At 38.9% G+C, this 16,086-nt stretch overlaps 1 protein-coding gene across 1 annotated transcript; it reads right to left on the reverse strand.

Annotated features, from left to right (window-relative positions):
* Nucleotides 1–1,678: 1,678 nt before the first annotated feature.
* On the reverse strand, nt 1,679–15,089 carry LOC104624446 (putative short-chain dehydrogenase/reductase family 42E member 2). The gene is made up of 11 exons (XM_010291813.1): nt 14,859–15,089; nt 12,155–12,250; nt 11,312–11,372; nt 9,355–9,473; nt 7,747–7,822; nt 6,450–6,532; nt 5,766–5,903; nt 4,422–4,487; nt 3,560–3,623; nt 3,131–3,204; nt 1,679–1,882 (listed from the first exon to the last, which is right to left on the reverse strand). The coding sequence occupies exons 1-11, from the start codon at nt 15,087–15,089 to the stop codon at nt 1,679–1,681; spliced, it is 1,212 nt and encodes a 403-aa protein (XP_010290115.1).
* Between the last annotated feature and the right edge of the window lie 997 nt (nt 15,090–16,086).

Genomic DNA, 16,086 nt, shown 5'->3' on the forward strand with positions numbered 1-16,086 from the left:
GCGCGACACACCCACACATGCACCGCGCACACCCATACATGCAGCACACACCCATACATGTAGCACACACCCATACATGCAGCACACACCCATACACGCAGCACACACCCACACATGCAGCACACCCCCACACACGCAGCTCACACCCATACATGCAGCACACACACCCATACATGCAGCGCACACACCCACACACGCAGCACACCCCCCCACACGCAGCACACACCCATACATGCAGCGCACACACCCACACACGCAGCACACCCCCCCACACGCAGCACACACCCATACATGCAGCGCACACACCCACACACGCAGCACACCCCCCCACACGCAGCACACACCCATACATGCAGCGCACACACCCACACACGCAGCACACCCCCCCACACGCAGCACACACCCATACATGCAGCGCACACACCCACACACGCAGCACACCCCCCCACACGCAGCACACACCCATACATGCAGCGCACACACCCACACACGCAGCACACCCCCCCACACGCAGCACACACCCATACATGCAGCGCACACACCCACACACGCAGCACACCCCCCCACACGCAGCACACACCCATACATGCAGCGCACACACCCACACACGCAGCACACCCCCCCACACGCAGCACACACCCATACATGCAGCGCACACACCCACACACGCAGCACACCCCCCCACACGCAGCACACACCCATACATGCAGCGCACACACCCACACACGCAGCACACCCCCACACACGCAGCACGTGTGGCTCAGGCAGTACAATCCAGCCAAGAGACAACGCACGCAAGGCTTAGGAAGGGGGAGAAGAGGAGGTTATGAACTCACGCAGGTGTTGGTGCATGGCTCGCCCGCTCCCCCGAAGTGGCGATTTGCTGAGCGCGGTGTGCCAGCGCCGGTACAGGAGTTCGGATAGCACGACCTGGCTTCGTTTACAAGGCGTGGTAGCGGTAACAGCTTGCTGAACTCCGAGGTCTTACGTGCCCTCCCTCCCCCTTCCCACAGACTCCTTAAAAACAGTATTGGGTTCAGTTATTTATTGTTGCATTGAAAGGATATTATTTGATTTACAAACACACATAATGTTATTTATTACATTTTTACAAAGCTTTTGAACAATAAAACTATTTTACATAAACATGACTTTCAGTCCTCTCACCACCTGTTATTTATAAATATTTACTTGTCGTATTTTTTACTATTTCCCAGGTCTTCGTTATTCCTCCTACTAACATACAGTAGCTGTAGCAGTGGCTTCATCAGAGGAATTGCTTAGTCAATCTTTTCTTCATTGGAGCTACTGGACTTCTTACAGCACCGCAGTCCTACTTCTTCCAACTTCTCACCCTCCTAAATTACCATTTTTTGGAAATCATTCTCAGCATGAAGCAATCCATTAATGAAGATCCATTAAAACTATTCCTGCACCTCTTAGTGGTGACCTCCGTTGACTTTGTGACCCTGCACTGTCCTTTGGGAACATTTCCTGATGTGTCCTGTGTTTTCACTTTTGTGGGTTTTCTTTTTTTTTTTTAAATGAAATCAGAGAGATATCATCATCATAATAATAAGAATGAAGTCCATAGTGACTGAGGAATGTACTATGACCAGATCATGAATATTCAGAAACAAAATCAGTTTTTCTGGAACAGGTGGGTAGTTACTCGATTTTAGAAGAAAGAAAGAATGATCAAACATAACAAAATGCCAAAAGCAAACACCATTTTAAGGAATGTATGATCTTCTTGGCAAGTAGGTCGTGTTTTAAGATAATGATCCACAGAATCAGCGAATGAGAATTTCTTCGGTTTGTAACCAAGTTGATTTCGTGCCTTGTCTATTCGGAAAGTGTGAGTTACGGTAACATTCCACACCTAAAATCCAAAAGGACAGTTATGGAAGTGACTTTAGTATCTGATTTTCTATAACTTGGATGAAAATATGTCAACAATGATATTACAATAGAATGAAAAACATGAAGACAGACAGACATGCAAAAACATATACATTTTGGAGTCAGATTCTGTCCAGCGCTAACAGAATGAGTTGAGGTAGCTGACAGGTAAAGAGCCAGAGCTCGGTGGACTGGGTGCAGAAGGAGTTCATGACACTCGTTTCTCACTTGTGAATGTGAGCTAAAGGACTAAGGAAATCCCATGTAACAGATCAGCACACTTCCCTCAGACTGGCTCTTCTGGACGCAGAAGTGCGCACGGGGACTGGGGGAGTGCGCTGGAGGAGAGCGGTGCGGCTTCTCGACTCCGCAGAAACGCGCACTGAGGAGCGGGAAACGCGCGCTTTGGGGGAGTTGTACCCCCCACCTCTGAACACATGGTATCTGTGAAAGTGCTTCAGTTGCACAGTCTCAATGATTTCTGCTTCAGATATAGAACTAACGTGGAAAAAAGTATAAAAACCAGACAGATAAACTGTGGAAGAACTGAAAAGCTACAGCAGAAGTTAATGAGGTCCATTCAAGTCCCTTCAGTGTCCTATTACGTTACATGCTGCAATACAGTAAGGACTAGATGACAGATTAGTTAAAGCATTCTGGCTTATATTATAAATCATAATAATGATTAAATAAAAAATAATTTGTCCAGAAGTTTGGTAAGTTTGTTTTTTTTTTTTTTTTCAGAAAACTGACTTTTAATTCCAATTTAGAATTATTTTTAGTGGACTTTCTAATTACTGGCTAGCCTGGTATTATGATAACTGCTACCACTTTGACCTCAGACTCTTGCTCTGTACTCTTGGACTACCTCCTTTTAACAAGTAGTTCCACAGCATAGGACAGCTCATTGGAAATGATGATGCGGTGCCTGTTTTCCTCTTTGTGCCAGCTCCATGTCTGTCGCTCTGTCTTGCGCCTCTAGGATGTTTCTCTGCATCATCTCATCTTCAAGTAAGGATTAATTTCTGATGATTTTATAAGGGGTGGCCAGGATGGCATGGAAAAATCAGGCTACAAAATGACTTTGTAAGCCCTGAATGGAAGCACCCTGAGCAGAAAAACAGAGCTCTAATGCAGACGATCCTGTCTCCATCCAAAGGGCGTATCACGTACTTCATGAGAATTTTGGTCAGAAATATATAAACATTCTCTCTTTTTATATATTTACCTCATTCCTTGTCAAGAAAGGTGTAAAGCTAAAAACCGGCTTTAGTATCAGGTGCAGATATTCCATCACAGTGGCTGTGAAACAGAAAGTTACTCAGAGAGACAGCTGTACAACAATAAACTGAGAAAATACCTACATTGCACATCCCGTAATTCCTACTGATATCAGAGGATGCAATTATGGTGGTAGAAGGCGGTGTTTATGAAGTACATGATGGACTCAGTTTATGAATAGCCTTTAAACTTTATCTGGTATAAATAATGCCAAATGCCGTAGGCGGTTATTATTAATTAGAATAATGTTATGTTACATAATTCCTACAATTTGGGTCCCTGAATTTTATAAAACCATTACGTAGCTTTATAGAAATAGGAAAACAAATTAAAAAATAAATAGCACAATGATTAGTACGTATTTTATTATTTTTACCTGCTATATGAACCAGGAGAACAGGAATATGTATCCAGGGTTTCCTGTAGCCTAATTTTTCAAACTAGAAGTGGTATAAAAGGAAAGAATAGCTGAGAATTTGTATCAAATTGAGGATGTCAACGAAGCATGAAAATGGAAAAATGAATATTGATAAAACATGTATCTAAACTTTTTTCCAGTTAATATTCCTATCAATACTGGAAGTAAGAAACGCAATTGAAACCCCCTACTCATTCTTGGGTGTCCACCTCCCACCCTGCAAATGCAATCGGATGGTAAAGGGGAAACAATGCTATTTCCACGGGGTAAGCTTAACTACATTTAGATACAGGCCCATCGTTCTACTGCAGTCATTTTCCTGAAAGTCTTTTCTGTGTTGGCGTTGCAGGATCAAAACTTTAGCATGTTCCTAAAATCCCAGCCTGATGTTTATGAAGATATATTGTTGCCTCTTTTTAGCTTTTAAGGTATGATTCTAAATGGCCTTCCCTTTTGTGCTGCAGTTGGTGGCAGAACAAAGAAAGAAACAATAAAAGGCCTGCCAGATGCTAATAGCAGGACTTCTCATGCACCGTGAGCTTGCTTTACAGAAATGCTACTGTTCTGTAGCAGGTTCTATACCTCTCAGCTAAATTCTCTGAAAACAACAAGGGTCAAACTCCACAGTTATGCATATCCAAAACTTCCCTTAAAGCCAGTGGAACTTTGGGATATGCAGGGAGAACAGGACTGGCTTTAGTGTTAAATAATTCAGTAATTAATGTGCACTGAACTTCATTTAGCTAGTATGGTCTTTTAATTAATGATATGAATAGGGCCCATACAGTGCATTAGAGCTACATGTATGTGCAATACATACTAAAGGGACTATCCATTCAGAAAATATGACGTTTTCACCATCATGTATATAATACGCCTGACCGCTCTGTCAAAGAAGCAGAGAAAAACAATTAGAAAAAACACTACACATAGGATGGCATTTTCTTTCTCTCTCATACCTACCTATCTGTCTTGGTTTTATGAATAACACGCCAGCATGCATACAGTGAATGTACACAAATCAGCTCAGCAAGCTACCTTCATTGGACTGTGATCTCAAATGTGTCTCGTACTTTTGCGTTACCCCACGGTGGTAGTAGAGCTAATCATGATTAACCGTGGTGTAATGTAGATCAGAGCTTGATTTCACTACGTAGTAACCCAACTGTTAGAACATTAAGATCTTCCTGATGGTCAGGGGGCAGAATTATCTTCATGAGTCCAACAGAAGTGGCAACACTGACAGCATTTAATAAACACTGCTTTTTGAGGTCAAGTTCCAACTCGGGCTAATTTTCTGATTAAAACAAATTTAGTATATACATTCTGTGGGGCATGTCACCGTGCCTGAATCCGCTTTGGCTTCCAGTCTATCTTCTTCGAGCCTTCTAAATGTGCAGGCAATACTTCCTTGACAGCTATGCTCTGGGTGAGGCGTCTATCCAGCTGTGGGCACTACGAACTCCCGAGCACCCGAGCAGACCCTGGGAGCCTGGGCATTATGTCATTCTAAAACAGCCGCATAGCTTCCAAGCACTTAACTAGTTGACAGCACATGGAGAGATGTTCAGATGTATCTGTACCTGTTGTCTGTATGTTCCTACCAATATAAATGAAGCTGGAGCCTTCGGGAGCTGTGAATGTAGCAGCTGCTGCAACACTGTCAGTTCTGTAATGCTTCACAGTCCTCAGATTGTTGTTGCAGTTACAACCAGTAGAAGAAAAAGAAACACCTTTTAAAATTGTCCATTAATTTTGTACATCTCTTTTTGGAATTTTCAACCCTGAAAATTAAACTGGAATGCCTCAGAATAGTTGCTGTAAATTTTATGCTGTAAATTTTAGTCTAAAATCAGACTCTATTTTTAAAAGAATAACAGAATATACAGATTTGTACGATGGTGAATATATTAACCTGGTTAAAAATACTATTTCCTCCAATCAAACAGGAAATTATACATTTTCAAAACAGAAAAAAACCAGCATCAAAATATTAGCAGAATGTATTTGCATTTGCACTGTCCACGTGCTTGTGGAGCCACATACCACTTTTCAGAATTTAGCACACCACTTTTTGGGAGAACCTTTGATCTCAAAACATCAAAAATTAAACCTATTTGAGAGCTAAAGCTATTGGGACACAGTGTTTATATTGTTTACTTACAGCTATGTAACCCTTCTCAGAGGTGAGAGCCTCAGCAGCTAGTAAGTGAGCTTGTACTAGATTTCCTATGTGAACCCAGTTCATCTGAACTTTATGGTTCCCAAACTTGAAGTTAAATAGTCTCCGCTGGATATTTACCTGTAGAAAAACAAAACGTGAAATAACTACATTATTCCTTTGTTACGCAGTAAAATGTGTTCATTTTGGCTCAGCCTGAATACTTAGAATTTGCTGTATTTGTGTACAATTACAGCACAAGAACAGCATCACAAGAAAAAAAACAACTAGCTGGTGGTTTTATAAATCAAGAACTGTTGCACTGATACACAGTGGTAAAATATGGCGACATTACAGTGTTTGGCGGAAATTAAAGTGCATATTTAAAAGAAAACATTTCGACTAAACAGTCAGGGATGCAAACCTAGTTCTTCTACCATGCCATTTCAGCCTTGCATTTTTTTATTTTCTCTTAAAAGTACAGCTTTTGCAGAATTGACATTTCAGTTGAGCATTGCAATGCTCATATCACGCTATTTGTTATCTTGCCTCATGTGACCTGTCACCAAGCTTTCACAACAGTTTTCCTGGAGGAATTGTTAAGAACTGTAATCAAGATACTTCCACTCGTGTTATGCCCTTACAACTACTTGTAGTGTCCTCCAGAGCTGACTACATAACACATACGGCTACTCGTGGCAAGTGGCGCTGCTCTTCTGGTCCATATATGCCTGGTGGACGAAGCACACAAGTATGGAGCTTATCCCCTCCTTGGAGAGAGAACAAAATGTGAATTTCAGATAGCTTTGACATCAATACATGGCTGACATATATTGTCTGAATTTTACATTGTGAAAGTAAAGGATCAGTCTGACCGTCCTATGTGATTCGGCTTCCCAGCAACTTGTTTTCATTTCTGTATAAAATCGAATTCAATAGTAGTGAGAGCCCCTAGCTTAGCAGCCTGAAAAACTGAACCCCTCTGACCACAGAAGAGTTTGAACAGGGACAGGACAGATCAAACTTTCCTATAGATATGCCTCCTGCTTGATTGACTTTTGCTGTTTATTATAGATAAAAGTTTATAACGTACATATTTGTCCACTGTTGCAGACACATGCAATGCTGGAAGAAGATCATTCAATTTGCTATATTTAGACACCTTGCCCACTTGCAGCTCAAGGGCATCACAAAGGAATGGAAGAGGTCTCTTAAACAGAGGCTTTCAAATTCGTTAGAATATTTTAAATCAAAATGTATACTTGACGCTCTGCCTGTGAATCAGTAAGTAGACTCCTCTGACTCCTGAGAATAGGCACAATTGCACCTTTTATGTGGGTAGGTGTATTTGCTCAGCAGTTAATCAAGGATTCTAAAATTGAATCTCCACCTAATTTATGTTTGCCAACTTTTTAGTTCAGAGAAATCAGCAGCAACAGCAAAATATGCGTGTAAATGCAAAGGTCGGTATTTCCCTTGCCATGCACAGATAGATTTTTAGCTGCAGCTATTCATGCATGTGTGACTTCAGAAGTCAACATGACCCTGATATTGCCAATCTGTTTAAGAAACTGCAATTATTCTTGCCAGACACCTGCAAGCCTTTGGGGATTATGAGAATGACCTATGGGACAGTGCTTAGAGATTGGTATTATCAGAGAAGCACGACATGATAGACTGAATGGGGAATAAAAGCACAAATCCTGTATCTGTTGTAAAATGGGTAAACTTTTAAGATGATTTAAAGAAGTAAGGTTCAAATTTCTGAATTTTCCCATCTATTATTTGCATATAACCTCATATCTGTCTGGGTATACACATAAAAAAATTAATCATCCACCAAAGGGAGGAGCAGAAACAAACAAAAGAAACCCTTATTTCAGTTAATTTAGAGTATACTAATTGTTGATAAAGGAGTAACCAGAGAATGGAATACCCATTAGCACTACTAATGATAGGAAAAACCCAAATGTTTTATATGTACCTTTGAGTGAGGTTCCATTAGCAGCAAGAACCATTTGGTCTGCAATTGCCTTTGTTCTAGAATAATGATTAAATTGCTATAAAGAAAAGGAGAATATGATCAACATTTTAATCACATTATTGCATCTGTAAAGGCAAATTTACTGTTTATGTCTGATAACATTTAAATCTAGACAGCTTATAGACATCAGCTGAGTAAAACCAAACGAGAAATAACAACAAGATGTAGCAAATATATACTTTAAGACAAAGAAACTTACCAGACTTACATTTTAATTGCAGAAGTTTAGCTTCAGAGTGAATTTAAGTCCACTAGTATTTACTTAACTCACTTTTTGTGTGCTGGATGTACTGGAAAAATCAGTATCAAGCCAAATGTTGTCATGGATCAGATAATTTTATCTTGGAAAAACATCAATTTTTAATTGGAATTTTTTTTAAAAACCAGTAAGTTAAATTCGAAATTAAAAATTCAGAATTTCCTAAAAATGTTTCAATTTCTTACTGAAACTACTTGCAGAGTTATAAATAATTCTCTCCCAGCTGTATCTTTTACCACTAACTTTAAAAATTGCACCGAAGTGTATTTAAACAATAGGATTCCGGACACAGTTAGCACATGCTGGTTTAGTGGTTACTCATCCACACAAGGCTATTTATGTATCTGTTGAATTTTGCATTGCCATGCTTTATATTGAAAAATATACCTAAAAATAAAATTCCACCATTGAAAATTTTTCTACTCTCAGGTGGCTCAATCCACCTGCTCCACCTCCCTCTACGCCCCACCTACAAGCAATAGCTGCTGCTATTTCATGGTCACCATTAGAGAAAACGTATGATTAGGGCTCAGACACATGCAACTAATTGCAAATTCCTGAAATGCTTTCTCAGAAGTCCGAGGTGCTGTGCACAAACTGACACATCCAACCAAGTATCTCAGGAGGCGCCAACAGAGCAGTCGTCAGTCCTCTTTGGGATTCCTGGACACAGGATGCACATCCTAAAATTATAGCTTTTAACCGCAGGCAGTGTGCTGGGAGCCGGAAAGAACAAATGGGAAGAGTGGCCAGAATGCACAGAGCTTCAGATTTCAGCGAGAAAATATTTCCTAAATGATGACAGTCAAGAAGGAAATGGTATTTCAGAGCAGCCCTGAGGTGATGGCAACCACCTGGCCTGCAGCAAGAAAGCATGGTTTGGGAACTTCAAAGCAGCAGAAATGCATCTGAATAAAGATGTAGAAATTGATTATGTAACACTATTCTTCAATGCGAAGGCTGACGGGGGCTGTAATATTCAGTATTTACATAGCAGATGGTCCCCTGAAAGCCCTTCCTCTTAAAATATTCCTGTTAAATGTCACATTCCACTTTTCTTAGCCATTTTTAGGTATTTTATCATCTGAAATCTGGCTAGTTCTAGCAGATTAAAGCCACTATGATTTGAGTATTTCTTCACTGATCATGGTTCAGTTTTCATTAATGAAAAATACTTTCCTAGAATTTGAAGTGATCTATAGTAATCCAGCTTCTGCTCTCAGAACAGCCTTCACATAATCTATCCTTTAGAGCACAGTAAATGCCATGCCATCACATGAACAAAATACCTTTTCCAGTGGAAAATATGGCACGGTTTCTTCATCTCCTTCTTCAATAGGATTCCCTCCAAATACCACATTCACTGTACTGGTATATATCAGTCTAGGGATATTTCTTTGTTTGCAGACTACAATGGTATACAAAATAAATCATTTTAAAACAAAAATAAAGAGTGAGAAACAACATATGAATGGGCAGCTTCTCTTTTTGAAAACAAACATATTTATAGAAAAAGTAATCTTTTAATTTTAATATTAACTTACCATTTAACATATAATATTATCTTTCATTCAGCTGGAATTTTTCATCCTAAATATCTGCTATGTAAATATTACATTACCAAACGTTCTGTGATTAGGTACCCGCAATTATCGTATCACTACTGGATTCTAGTGATCAGCTGGACAGAGGAATTGTCTTGGCAAGGGGAAAAAATTCCTCCTTCACTTCAGAAACACTTCTTAAAACATGTTCGTTTTACCAATTGAAAAAAAGGAGATGAGTATGAACTTTTCTTGTGATCAAAGAGCACTGAAGACTCCCTGCCTCTTTCTGTAGGGGTAGTACTGTGGAGAACAGCCTGACTGGGGACCATTATTTTTGCCCTTACTTCAGCAGCGAGCAGTAAGCAGTACTGCTTCTTGCACCACAGTTTTGTGGATGCCTGTGCAGGTAAGTAAAGTCATATAAGAAAATGTGCTAGCTCGCTCTGGTGTGTGACAAACCTGCGTTGGTCTCAATCTGTTCGTAAGCGATAAACGACATGTTAGCAGGAAACATATGCTGTTGGTGTATAATCAATGGGACATTAGATACAACTGAAATTAATATTATTTACAAAACAAAGTCTTAATTATGGATTCCAGTCAGTGTTAAGATATTATGTCTAAATTCTGCTGCATATATGTCATTGCAAACTTGAATAACATGAATTTCCTTCTGATTTAACAATACTTCTAATGTTTAAGTGAATTAATATTCAAAGTCAGGAATTTTTGGAATCTACAGAGCAGTTGGCTCATTTTGAAAATAATAAATGTAATTACTGTGTTGTAAATATTTGGAACAAAATACAGTAATAATATCTATTATTAAAATGTAGATTAACAGCTCCTCCCAAGACCCTTGCTTTGTTGGGAGCCTATGGAAATTTGACATCACATATATCTGTGGGTTCAGAGGTTGGGGTAAGAAGAAGGGAATAGGTGGCAATCTCTTCCCTCTAACTCATTTAGAGTTTTACTTGCCTACCATTTCACTCTAATTATTCCTGCTTTTTTCAGTAATAATACACAGTAACCCAGAGGCTGCACGAAAATGGGTCTAAATCAAAACTGCTTTTGCCATTTTGCTTTTTGATTGTTTTTTGCCTTTTGGTCTTTGAGGGAAAACAAAAAGAAAGTAGCTTTGGTATTTAAAATACACTTTGAAATGTTCTTTCTAGAATCGAATATACAGAAAGAAATCTACTGACATTTTCTAGAGACAGTAGTTAAAAATCAGTACATAACAAAAAGAGATCACATTTAGATAGATGATCAGAAAGGACAGAAGATTAATGTGATAAAATAATAGCTAAATATCCTTAGCATGTCGATGGCTCCTGCTACCAAATGTTTACAACACAACAAACAGTATGGTATCTCTCACGTTATTTCTATGAGGAAAGAGGATAACGCTTCTCCATTACATGGAGCAAAAGGAAAAAAATAACCAGTACACGGAGGAGAGTTTAAGTTGGTCTGTCAAGGACTGAAGTTCAGGTTGAAAACCTATCCGCAATTCAAACCAGTGGCAAATCTCCTACAGGTTTTAATGGGACCTGCACACCTAGCTTTACATCATACTCTGAAAGGAGGGAGAGAAGAGCCTCATTTTACTGCCAAATCAACACAGGAAACATCCAATTAGAAGTTTTTTTAATTCATGGTTTGGTTCAGATGCGAAGAAAATCTAGGTACATACCATCAATTATTATTTTTGTGCCTCCGACATTTATGGATTCAATCTGGTCTTTCTTTTGAAGCTAGAAATAGAGTTTGCACAATATCTAATTAATTGAATAAGTCACATTCACAATACAATTGTTACAATTGCCCGATCTAGAACAGCTGTGGCCTTTATGTGATGTATGTGTTATAGTTCTCTGTCCTTCTGACATACAGTGATTTCTGTCAGTTCTCATTTTTATTGTCTTAGTGTGTGAAAAAAGTTGAAAAATGAAAGATAAGATGCTTCTGAACGGAAATTACAATGCTTTAATTTTTTGTTGCACCCCAGATAATCCATGATACAGAAACAGGAATTACAGGTTATGCTCCCTGAAAGGTTTCACAAATTCTTGTTCCAGTGGCAATCTGTCCTGTTCCTGGAAATAAATTAGTAGTTTCATGACTTTTTGATAACACCCTCTGTGAATATCACTGTTATTTAGCATAATTACACTGAGTTGCTAGTCTGCTTCCTCATGACCATGAGTTCACAAGAAGAAAACGCATCAACATTAGTTCTAGAGCAATATTGTCACACTTCTTCAGATTAGCAAAAAAGGGTATACCTTCTTATCCAAGATCTGAAATCTATGATCTAATTTTTCTAGAGTATTTTGTGTAGTACATTAGTTTCATGCTTTGACATTTATTATTTAAGGAATATCTCCCTTCTTACTGCCTGTATGGATGACTTGACCTTTATAACTAACTTCTGTGACCTAAATATCATAGAACCACATTTTTTGCTACATATTTCCAGACAAATTTTTGCTTTCACAAGAATAACAAAAGAAAATGTTAGGAAAATTGTGCTTACTTGTTCTAATCCTGACATTCCACATGCAGCCACATGAAAAACACAGTCAACTCCTTCACATGCTTTGAACACTGCATCATAATCCCTCACATCACCCTGTAAAATGAGAAAAGAATGGACTTTGACTGATAGAGCTCATTACATTATCTTATAGAATTAGTATTAACTATGGCTATTAATGAAAATGTAATGTCATTCAGATATATTTTTCACAATATCAACTAGCATTAAATAAAACATTATAAATGTGGAGAAAATGCATGACTAAGAATTTTGTTAGTATTTTCTTGCAAAACAAATATGACTCTTGTTGGCTTCAATTATAATGCATATTTTCACACTTAGCCCTGCAGCCTGCAGGCTGGCAAAACTCGTTTGACTTGAATGGGAGCAGCATATGCTTGAGGGCTGGAGAATCAAGCCCTAAGGACAATAAATCAGGGCAGGAAGGGGTCATCTGTCTGCCATGGAATCACCAAATACGAGCGAACCCCTCTTCTGTTAGCACCTTAAGATCTGACTTCTGCAATCTGGACAAATGTCTCTTTGCCCATCTAAGCTTTATTTTAGGTACACTGCATGATAAATTTAATTACAGTTTTGAACAAGATTAAAACAAAAGAGTACACACTATATGCATTTATTATTGTATTAGTATACAGTGGTGCATTATAATTGCATTGTATGAAATATCTACTACCAAACACTGTACTGTATTGAATACACACACACTATATCTACTATCAAATGCTATGCTGTGCTTAGAATATTATATTGCATTTTTGTACAACAGATAATACTATATGAATAATACTCCACATACCTAAATAGATATCAATAAAAATATTATACCTTTCTTATCTGAATGATGATATTTCAAAATATGATATATTATTTAATTTACTGTAATGAAATTGGTAGAATAATCACAAAAGAAATGGCTGGAGGTAATATTAAGAGGTAATCTAATCAGTCGTTAACTCTCAACTTTTTTCTTCTGAGACTGCTAAAGTATTTCACAAACATGGCTGACTTACCCTTCCTACCTTCAATCAAATGCTAAAACAGCTAACCAGTATAAACAATATTAGCACTCTCCAAATCAGTGATCAAGGCTCGGATCTCTGAATTGACTTATTACTTCATTTACTAGGACTCTATAGTTCTATTTTCTAGGGAATTGTCCTATACTTGTTTCTCAGTTGAATTATTAAAAAAACAACTGTTCTCAGAAGATGATTTGTCAGATCTCTTGAAGTCTCCTTTAAAAGATGTAAATTGCCATCAATCCACCAATTTAAATCAAATTCTGTGGATTTATATCCTTAACAAATCAAGCTTATGGTTTTTGAATGGTTCCTCAATACTACTTGATCTCTGTTCCATATTCTACAAAAGCTGTTGATGAAATTGGAAATAAGAACAACCATCCTGGCTCAGACTAAAGGTCTGCTTAGCTCGGTATTCTGCCCACTACACAGCCATGTGCAGAGCAATGTCACCATCCCCCTTTGCCTGCCCTACCGCCTGTCCCACGTGGCGATGTAGCCAGAAGGAGAAAACCTGCCATCACCACAGTGGCCCCTGACACAAAGATCCTGTGATCACTTTCAGCTTTGCCATCAACTTTCTAGTCCCAATGGTGGTGTCAAAGGGCTCTTATGCTGAATGCTCAGGCAAGATCAGCTGAATGATACCCTATGTCTAGCTAGAACTTGTGCAAGACGACAGGGGCGCGCGGAAAGCACTAGTGCACCCTGACCCCCAAACCTGGGTGGGTGAAGCAGCTGCGAGGAGTCGGTGCTCCCCACATCAGGGCATAGTGGGGGACGCTGTCCTCCACAGATAGCTGTGAGCCATTAAATAGTTGAGGTCTCTTTCGTTCCCCCTCTTTTGCAGACATAATAAATTCCTTGACTTGTTAAGGATCAAAAGGAACCAGTGCTCATCGACGGATGCCCTGGGAAGAGCAAGAACAGGGCAAGCATATGTGACGCTTTCCCCAAGAATACTCTTCCAGTCTCCAAGTATTTTCATTCAGAAGATTTCTTGAGCCTAATTTAGCTTACCTATTTCGTAATCTCCAATGGAAGTAAATTTTTGGTGAGGCTTTGTACATGCCTTTTACCTTTTCACTGCATGAAAAAAAGACCTCTTTTTGTTTGTATTGAACTGACTCCTCATTTCACCTGATGGCCCTTCCTTCTACTGGAAAGGACAGCGAACAGTCAATCCCTATCTGTCGCAATGTCACTCACAGTTTGTAGAGCTCTCCCGCTCCCAAGTCATCTCTTTCCCAGACTGGAAAGTCCTAGTTTCCTCAATCATTCCCTGCATGGCAGTCATTCTACATTTGTGATCACTTTTATTGCCCTGTCTTGCTCTCACCTTTTTACTCAAAATAATTTTTCTGAGCAGTAAACTTTGTCACTTCATTGTTCGCTCCTTCACGTAGGTGAGCTATGGAAGCGTTGAATGGCACTCCCAACACAGGACTCTTCAGAACTTCACTGGTGACACCGAGAGACCGACCACCTGGACTCCCATTTGCTACCTCTTAATCACTTACTTATGCATTTGAGGACCTTTTACAATGACTTCTTATTGTGCTTTTATCAAAAATCCTTAAGAGGAAGCCTTGCTAATGTGCATAAAAGTAGTACAACTTCATTTCACTGCTGTTAAATACATAATTTCAACGTACCTTGAAAAAATCTGCTCCATTTGGAATTTCCCATTTAGGTTTCCGTACATCAAACAGAACAACAGCAATTCCTGACCTGGCAAGAGCGCATCCCAGATTGTATCCCAGGTAGCCTCCACCTCCTGTCACCATTGTCCTTCTGCTTCTGTTAACCAGGGGTCCCGCACCCTCATTTAGTTTGCTCTCACATGGTTGGCTGCTGTGGAGCTCTTCTGTAGATCCTTCTTGCATCACGACTGCAAGATAGCAGATCTCTTGAAAATACCTGCATAATACTCCGGGTAATTTCAGTAAATTTCATGTTACAATGCTCCTAGATTTAGGACTATACTATTTTATTATTTTAAAAAGTTTAAAATATATAAATTCATAATTTTGGTGATGGTATTTCTATGTACAATGAGTCATGAGTCTGAACACTTTTATATTCCAAGATTTAGTCTTTTCCTCATACCCACAAATTTCATGTTATATAGAAATGAAGAGAAATTACAGGATCCTAGAGACATTACAATTACCTAACCTTAACAGGTATGATTAAATTTTTTAATGCTTGGTATATCAAACATTTTATCTGCCAAAACTCACTGAATTCTGATATATTAATGCCAAATAGATGTTAGCCTACTAGTCAGGTAAAAAAAATAGATAAGGAATGCAAGAAAAGATTGATTCTGCTTTTAAAATCCACTTTATGTCACATTTGGGTCACAGTTCTTCAGTAATGATAATTATTTGTTACCATTTTTGAACTTTTCTGGTTGCACACTAAATATGTTTACTATTCGGTCCACTTCTTACTAACTTTTGCCTATATTGTTCTCGTTAGGGCATTCATATACAGCTAAACCGACAAGGATCAGAAGGGATAAGCCATCTGCCCTGTGGGTTCATCTACTTGGGAAAACTGATTAGAATATCATCCCGTGATAAGCAATTCCACAGGAGTTACTTTGTTATGTATTAAAAACTAGTTTATTCTACAAGGATCACTTCTCTTTAGAAATTCACTCATATTCTGCAATTAAAATGGCTGGTATTCCAGATCACAATATACTCCAAGAAATTAGTCCAGTTAATTTTCCCATGTAGACAGCCTATGGTTTTCTCATAGCTACTGTGGGTCCTCACAGTAACATCCCCATGCATGAGAGTACATCATTTTCCACCAGCTGGGCATAGGTAGTTGAGCATAGTTTACTCTCAGTTATTTATACCAGGGTTGTAC

Source organism: Phaethon lepturus, unplaced genomic scaffold (assembly GCF_000687285.1).
Source record: "Phaethon lepturus isolate BGI_N335 unplaced genomic scaffold, ASM68728v1 scaffold19987, whole genome shotgun sequence".
Classification (NCBI taxonomy): Eukaryota; Metazoa; Chordata; class Aves; order Phaethontiformes; family Phaethontidae; genus Phaethon; species Phaethon lepturus.

Bases quoted from the DNA above. Each gene is read 5' to 3' on its own strand.
- LOC104624446 (XM_010291813.1), bottom strand. From the start codon at position 15,089: ATGCAAGAAGGATCTACAGAAGAGCTCCACAGCAGCCAACCATGTGAG. The intron at 7,823-9,354 runs GTATTTTGTTCA...TTTTCTTTATAG, and splicing joins CATATTTTCCACTGGAAAAG to CAATTTAATCATTATTCTAG. The intron at 4,488-5,765 runs GTAAGTAAACAA...CTTCTTTGACAG, and splicing joins CTGAGAAGGGTTACATAGCT to AGCGGTCAGGCGTATTATAT.